The sequence below is a fragment of the Priapulus caudatus genome, unplaced genomic scaffold, assembly GCF_000485595.1.
Source record: "Priapulus caudatus unplaced genomic scaffold, Priapulus_caudatus-5.0.1 Scaffold60, whole genome shotgun sequence".
NCBI classification, from domain to species: domain Eukaryota; kingdom Metazoa; phylum Priapulida; class Priapulimorpha; order Priapulimorphida; family Priapulidae; genus Priapulus; species Priapulus caudatus.
The window spans coordinates 579,617-588,180 of record NW_014577121.1 but is presented as its reverse complement, the minus strand read 5'-3'; the positions used below and the strand labels follow the sequence as shown (position 1 = coordinate 588,180).

Here is an 8,564-nt window from a genome sequence, read left to right as displayed (position 1 = left end):
TTCTCTTCATTACATATGTCAGTATCATCGAATAGCGTGATGTGGTCAATTTTGCTTGCTCGACCAACGAAGTCCAGCAAAGTTCAGCGCAACGAAGCGAACATACCCCACTCTCAATGTTGCTTGCTCGACCAGCGAAGTCCAGGAAAGTCGAGGGAAACGAAGCGAACATGTCTCCGGCTCTGTTTTTCGTTTGCTCGCGTAGCAAAGGCGAGCGAAACGAAGCGAACATACCCCACTCTTAATGTTGCTTGCTCGACCAGCGAAGTTCAGCGAAACGAAGCGAACATGTCCCGCTCTGTACTTCGTTTGCTCGCGCAGCGAAGGCGAGCGAAACGAAGCGAACATATACCCCACTCTCAATGTTTCTTGCTCGACCAGCGAAGTCCAGCGAAGTCGAGCGAAACGAGGCGAACATGCCCCCCGCTCTATATTTCGCTTGAAGGCGAGCGAAACGAAGCGAACATAACTTTCGTCTCGATTTCGGTTGCTCGAACAACGAAGTCCAGCGAAGTCCAGCGAAACAAAGCGAACATGCCCCCAATCTGTATTTCGTGTGCTCGAGCAGCGAAGTCCAGCGAAGTTCACCGAATTCGATATCTATTTGATATCTAACCCCCCCTTGATATCTAATTTATATCGATCCGCCCCCCCCTCATATATCTCTTTTATTTCACGACATTAATAACATTAAAGTTGGGAACGCTCCTAATGGAGCATCACCCGGTTAAATGGATATGAAATAGGCATATTGGTCACTAAAGCTTGCCGCACACGCTGTGGAACTTGCTGCTCCACTTTTATCTGTCACCGAAATTGGCGCACGCGGCAAGGAATCGCAGTCGACATGGGTGACGTCATGAGCTAGTAAACGCAACCCTGGCCTTCTTCGAAGCAACAGGGGGTCATCGCTGAGATTCGTGTTTCTACCTTACAGACGTGAGCCTGGAGTCGTGGCTGGACGCGTGGGTAGCGATGTTGAAGCGTACGATGGCACTCACTGACCTGCCCTACTCCGTGCAGCTTCACTGCAAAACCCTGTTCAAGACCATCGACAGAGATGGCGAGTATTATATAGCCGTATAGTAGTGTATTATGTAACCACATAACAGAGTATTTACTTAGCCGTATAGTATAGTATTATTTAGCCATATAGCAGAGTATTTACACAGCCGTATAGTTGAGTTTTTATAGGCGTAGATTGTTCGCTGTGTTAATGCTGCTCGACACGGGTGATGAATTTATTAACACCCATCTTGACTTCAATACATTCTAAACGATGCCCGGATGTAATGCGAAATGATTCAAACCTGTTTAATAAATAATTGACATAAATAACTATGAGCGTATTAGCCATGGATAAGAAGTATTAGCGCCATAACGCAGAAGTATTAGCTATAATTAAGGTAGAAGTGATAACTATAGATTAGAGTACTAACCATTATATAATATGTATAATATATAATATATTAACCATTATAAGTATTAGCTATTGATTAGAAATATTCATCATATAGCTTAGAGGTAATTGCCGTAGAATAGCAGTATTAGCAATAAATTTGAAGTATCAGCCCTACATCACAGAACTAACCACATATTAGTACTATTAGTCATAGATTAGGTTAAGTAACCATATATTAGAGATATTTACTCTAGTTTGCTGCTTGGAGGTGTTAGATGACCCGATAGTCTTATCACGAGGTCGGTTCTGGTAATCTTTCTGTGGCTAACGTTTTAGTCGTCATGGTTTGCAGATGATGGAGTCATATCGCTGCAAGAGTTGCAGGAATATTACCGGGATTTCATATGCATGCAGAAGGAGTGCGTCGAGGCCCAGGCCTGCGCGGGTTACAAGGCCATGACAGCGGTAAGGCTACGAACGTGTAGAGCAATAGGTTGTATACGATGTTACAGAAAATGGTTGCACACAACAGTGAAGCAACCAAGCTGGCTGACGTGATCCGAGATGCGAATCTGACCTTCTACGAAGGATTGCTCGGCAAGACTAAAGGCGTGTGTGACCGTGCGTGTTAATTCATCATATTTTATAGATCATATATCTCCTACGTCTTCCTACTCCTATAAATTCGCTTCGTTGGGTATCTTAACTTCACCCCGAAATTTTCCAGTTTTTGAAAATTGCAAATTTCAAATACCCAAGTTTTTCAAAATTTACGAATTCATTTTATTTTCAATTTCAATTCATCGAAAATAAATTTATTTTTATCACATTAAATTTTATCTAAGAATTTCGAAGTTCGAATAAGCCTTCTAGGCTTTCGTCCTCCACTCATGTAGCCTGTATATAAGCGAGTATATATATATAGCGGTGCGAATGGCTGGCTGGCTACATATTTATACTTATATTATTATTATATTATTATCCGATTTAGCATACTCGAATTATGTTAAAAAGTCTGGTTCCCAACTTTTACCCCAAAATGCCTCTTGAACCTTATACAGCACCTTTTTTCAGTAATTCCACTAGCCTATTAGTAGCGCAGATTCATTACATTCGATTCGCTGTTACTAATACAAATTGTAGCCCGAATTATAGTCTGGACAGCAATCCGGGTAAGTACTATTTATAGTTAAAATACTTAATTACTTGAGACTTGATTGCTTTTGCACTTATATAATATTGCTATAAGTGAATGGATTTATTCTATTAATGGATTTAATCAAGAGCGTATTAAGAAGGAGAGCGTATAACGGTGAAATGCTAAAACCATGGTGCAGTATTAGTCGAATTAAGAAACTTTTCCCGTTTTATTTTAACGATTCTTTTATTGATCAGCTGTCCTACCTTACTAACATAAAACAAACCGCTTGTCCCTACGATGCTCCTACGCTGAGATAATGAGCGGTGAAAATCGGGTATTTTTGCCGAAAACCGACTCGAGATCCCTCGGGTTTAGGTCGTGGTGGCGTTACACGCGCCTGCCCACTCGTGCGCGCATTTTCTTCGTGTGCCTTTCTTTGGATGCATCTAGAATATATTGCTAAATAAAATAATGCACCACAAGTTTGGAATTCAAAATATTTTTATCCATCAACTCACCAACATTTTGGAGTCGTGACGGCATTTGATTGTGCTGCAGGCGTCTGGTGATGGTTGAGCTAGCAAATACTGGCACCTGCGGGCGTGTATAATCTCATATCTGTCTATGTCTACGTCTACAGCGTCATTGTTTGTTTATGATGCGCAACCGTGGTCTTCAGTACGCTGTATACATCAATTAACATACAAACCTAGCAATACATTATAACCAGTTACACGTTGAATGGTCCTGCGATGGTATTGATGTTCTGGAATCTCGTAGTTATTTCTACGACAGGTAACAGTTTGTGATTCATTGATCAATTACCATACGTGAATTTGTATTTGCGCAAATATTGCTGATACATGAATCCATGAGAGCATTATGCAGCTGCATGCATTAGGCGAGAAAGGCGTTGGTAATTTCTGTCGCGAAGTTAGGCGCTATGCGCTTAGCATGAGAGTGCATCTAGGATATACGCGCGCAGTGAATGCAGGGAAACGCCGAGCAGCTAGGAATAAATGAACACGTCTGAAATGTATCACGTGGCAACTTGTTATTCACTATTCAGTGTCATTAATTGTGTGTTTGTAGGTGCGTGAGTGGGAGCGCGCGCTGGTACGTGCATGCGTGTGTGGATGGATGGATGAGTGGGTGGGTGTGTGCGTACTCACGTGCGTATTTACATCCATGTGCCCAACCCCCACGTGTGTGATAAGATCGAGCCAGTCGGTAAAGCAAAACTTTATCATGACAAGTGCTAGAAATAATAATAATAATAATAATAATAACATCATCGATAATATTAATAACATCATCGACAACAACAATAACAACAACAACAATGGCAACGACGACAACAACAACAAAGGCAACAAACGCGATGCGCTGATGCGCGTGACTATCGCCGATTGACGTTGACGATTTTATTCGCGAAATGATGACACTGTTAAATTAAGCTCGCCTCAAACCTCCCTATCTCTGATTTCATACATACCTTCACCTTCTACCGCAACCTCCGTGTTAATGACATTTCCTGGAAACATGGGTCCCTCTGGGCACGCCCACTCATCGCGGGCTGTTCCTGCCTCGTGCTGGTCATGCGCAGTGTACGCTCACACGTCTGAGAGCGCAACGTGTCTCACTGCTACGCTAATTACTACGTACAGGTGCTCAAGATCTTCATAGAATCCGTTGTCAAATACGCCCTGTTTTGCTGCAACATTCACTGATATCAGGAGTGTATAATATAGAGATATTATCAGAAGTAGATAATAGGGTTCCATATTATCTACTTCTGATATTATACACTCCTTCTGATATAGCATGTGCAGTAGTGCCCGGGCGACGCACTAAAATTTCAGCTGTACTAAACATCCGAAAACATTGGCTGATTCAATTGTCAATTAGTGTCAAGAGTGATTCAGTGAATAAAGCAGATCACACAGTAATTTCTACTTCCGCTATTTAGTTTGACTTGTACGAATTTATTTTGCTGTTGACTTACTCCGTTTTCCCTCACGGAATCCATCTTGGAGGAAGGGATTTCATTGGACTCTCTTGGGTAAAAGTTAATTTCTACCACTTTTTTATAATATCGTTAGTGGAACGAACCCTGGATGGCGAGTTGACAGAGAGTGAAAGAAAGTCCCCTTCATTAATTTACGTGAAAAAGAAAATTTGGCGAAAAAAGGAAATCGGCATTTAAATCAGCAGGTTTAGGAAGGAGGAAGGGCGAAGGAGCGATCGAACGTTTGCTGCTGTAGAATATATTGTAAGCATGCAGTTTACACGGACGTAGCAGCACATGGCAGTAGCAATTAACACTTGTGCTGCTATAGTACCGAATAGGGATGATAGCCGGTTGAGTAACACGAGATGGGAAGCTGGCTGAAGAGTACGGGCACTGTGGCACGGGTCTCTACGCTAGTGAGTATCAGCGTGTTGTTGGAACTCGCATACGTATTCTGTGTGCCACGCAAGCTAAAATGACCTATAGTTTGTCAGGAATAACCCGGCCACAGGCCAAGTGTATTCTGTCACTTGAGACAAACTGCGCAGTTCGTATTTTAGCGAAAGAGCGAAGAGCGAATTAAGAGCGAGAAAGTTGCTTGTGAAACCTTGTTCGGTTAAGTTTCAGTTCATGTTAATTAGTTACGTCGGGACAGTGCCCGACTGTGAGTAGGCACGTGATCGTGTAGGTGGTAATGTTCTAAATACTGCGTTGTGTTATTGTGCTTAACCCTTTGTCTCGTTTCGTGTTTGCGTTTCCGCTTGAAGGAATGTCAGCTAGTTCCCCTGTGTCTGGTGAGGCGTAGTAACGAAGATAACACCAATGATTTCACAAATCCGTAAGTGAGTTTTCCACGCACAATAATTTATTATCGCTCACGACACACTCGTGAGCAAGAGTCCAGAAATATATTAGCATAACATCAAGAGCAGATAAAGAAGGTCTTTATTTACAGGTCCTTCTTTATTTACATTTACTTACAGGTCCTTCTTTATCTGCTCTTGATAACATATGCCTCTGTCCGTCTGTCCGTACGTACGTCAGTCTCTGAGGTTGTCCGTCCGTCAGTCTCTGAAGTCGTCCGTCCGTCCGTCCGTACGTCAGTCTTTTCCAACACAGTGAGAATATATGCGCGCACACCTCTAGGAAGAGCTCCCAAGGTGTGTCTATATATTATGACCAGCAAGGTGACGTCATATGATTCTACCCGCGTGTGAAACCACACTGCGTACACGTGCACAGGTTCTCCCCTAACAACGAGTTAAACATCAAGCAATCACGTCTCACGCACGTGTAGACACACGTGTACTCGGCGCTATGCTATTCAACTGCGCAGGTCCGGTCTGCTCCGAATTCTGCCTTCACAGGTCCGGGTGTGAGTCTACGCAGTAGAATGAACATCCTGTGTGTTGCCTCCTTAGCTATTCACATGTATAATTTTACCATGAATATTTGAAATTAATGACTTTACTAATCTACAAATTAACTGGGCACTGTTACACTTGCTCGTTTGGTTACCGAATTCGGTGATGATGTGGGAAAACTAGGGTGATACTCCATTGTGTGAGTGTGCGTTTGTGTGTGTGTGTGTGGGAGTGTTTGCGACACAGACCAGCATGGCGCTAGAACACTGCGCGGTAAATAATACCGCCAGCGTATACCGCGTTGGTTGGATCTGCATGTGTAGCCATTTGCTCCGCACCAGGATAGTTATAGAGATGAAAGGAAGATGGATGGATTGCTCGAGTGATTGATGGATGCATGAATTGATGGATTGATGGATGGACAGATTTATTGATTAATTGATTGATTGATTGATGGATTGATGGGTGAATGGATGGATGGATGGATGGACGGATGGATGGAAGGATGGATGAATTGATAAATGGATGGTTGGATGGAGCGAAAAGTGGGTGGATGGATGCTCCTCCTACATTCCTTCCTTCTGTTCTAGACGTGAAACCATGTAGAAGCAGCTTGTTTTGTGTATTGGGTGATGTCGCGTTCGACATATAAGCAGGTCAGAGATATTGCTACCAAACATAAACGCAGTGAGTCTATCGCGTATAGCATAGCAAAGTGATAATAATTATGTACTTGTGTGTAAGCTTCCAACATATTCGGTGTATCACTACTCGATACAAACGAGCAGATCCTCTACGTCTAATAACGTACGCTACGATACACGCGACACGACATACTTTACGATGCGATACTATCCGATACGAAACACGATACGAAACGATACGATGCGGTACGACACGATAAGATACCATGCAATATACGATACGAAGTAACGAGAACGAATGGCTCATATACACAATATTCGCGTATAGTCGACATCACTGAGTTGTATGTAATAGCACCTCGTGTTATCAGGAGTGCTATAATATAGACTATATTATGACACTACTGATGTTATATGCATTTCGCGTTTTTGATAACAGCGCTGTTATTATATATATACAACTCAGTGGTCGAAATTCTCGGAAAGTAAGAGGTATCTAGCCGGCTCCCTCTATGGAACCATGTGGCCCGTAACGTGGATGTATATTCACAACCCTATCCGGCTCAGACATGGTGTGCGTGCGTGCGCGCGTGCATGCGCGTGCTTATATTAGGCGCGTTCACACTGGCGCGAATAAGCGGGATGCAAATCCCGGTTTTTGCATCGCGATCGAAATACCGAGATTATTACAAGTGTGAACGCAATAATACTTACCACGATTTTTTTGCAGAATGGATCATACAAGTTGGACATGACGGTGTGGGGTGAGATGTACGCGAACATGCTGCTAGGCAAGCAGGTGTACGGCCCGGGAGAATACATCTTCGGTGTCTTCGCAATAGGCCGCGAGACAGGTAGGGTAAGAGAGCAGTGAGAGTACGCATCAAATCAACGGCTGCTGATTACCATTGTTATTTACTATTCCTCGTTACGCTTTCAACATACGATTTATGTTGTGTTGATGAGAGGCGGCTGAGGCGCCACCGTGTTTCCTTCGCTGTCATGAGACTTATTATACATTCAATAGTACGCGTAGCTCTACCCGTGTATGCTCTCGCTCGGCAACTTGGTGAAGCAAAGGGCTACAAAAGTGAGCTAAAAATGTGCCGAAGATTAACAGTAATTAATTAATCAATAATAAAAATAATTGCAAATAACCAACGAGGTGAAGTTATGTACGTTTCTACGTTTTCTGGTCACGCGACGGTCTGTCCAGATCCCAACTCCATCAGTTATATCGGTAATATTCGCTGCGTACTATTGCCGGAATGCTGAGCTAATAGACACGAATCTTTGCAGAGCATTTTAAGCTGACGATGCCGTCAATGGAGGACGGAGATGAGGCAAGGTCAAGCAAGGTCAACCATGTGCCGCACGTGCCCCGAAAAAAACTAGTCATTCGCAGTTAACAGGAAACCACGCCGTGGCCGCAAACATTTGCTGTGGTGATGCGGGATCGATGTTTTGGCAACGGAGGGATGCTGGTTTATTATTCCGTACGATGGCGCCACCGTTCATATACAGGGTTTTTTGGGTCCTAGAAAACCTAGTCAGTCGTGGTATTTTAATTTGCCGTTTCCAAGTCCTTTCCCGTTAAAAGCCCTGAAAAATAGGCTATAGTCCTAGAAAGTGGTAGAAAATTGGTTCATGTCGTCCTTGTCTGAGAAGCAATTAAACCTGATGCATGCAAAAGTTTGTTCACTCATATGATTGGAATTAGATACGAGGCGAAAATGCAATCGGCAAAATCCTTTTCGCCATTTTAACGCTCCTGGAAAACTTGGAAAACGTTCTGCCTTGATTGTACGATCCCTGAATGAGTATTTCGTGCCCGAACATTGAAGTCTCCTTAGATGTAGGTATAGCTATAGGGTTAAAAACTTAAACACCGCGCAACTATTGCGAGGTAGAACTATATGCGTGCATGCAGCAATGAATACACGAGCGTAGTATACGTTGTTCTCATACATACTGCACGGGTGCAGATATAGACATATTGGAG

At 43.1% G+C, this 8,564-nt stretch overlaps 1 protein-coding gene across 1 annotated transcript in view; it reads left to right on the top strand.

Moving 5' to 3' along the window:
* Positions 1-8,564, top strand: part of LOC106821155 — a 19,976-nt gene that overhangs the window by 10,326 nt on the left and 1,086 nt on the right. The window contains exons 3-6 of the mRNA XM_014825844.1: positions 938-1,063; positions 1,755-1,867; positions 7,293-7,416; positions 7,862-8,564. The exon at positions 7,862-8,564 is cut by the window's right edge and continues 1,086 nt beyond it. Coding sequence (XP_014681330.1) covers positions 976-1,063; positions 1,755-1,867; positions 7,293-7,416; positions 7,862-7,971 — 435 coding nt within the window. The 5' untranslated portion in view covers positions 938-975 and the 3' untranslated portion in view covers positions 7,972-8,564. The remainder of the gene's footprint in view (positions 1-937; positions 1,064-1,754; positions 1,868-7,292; positions 7,417-7,861) is intronic.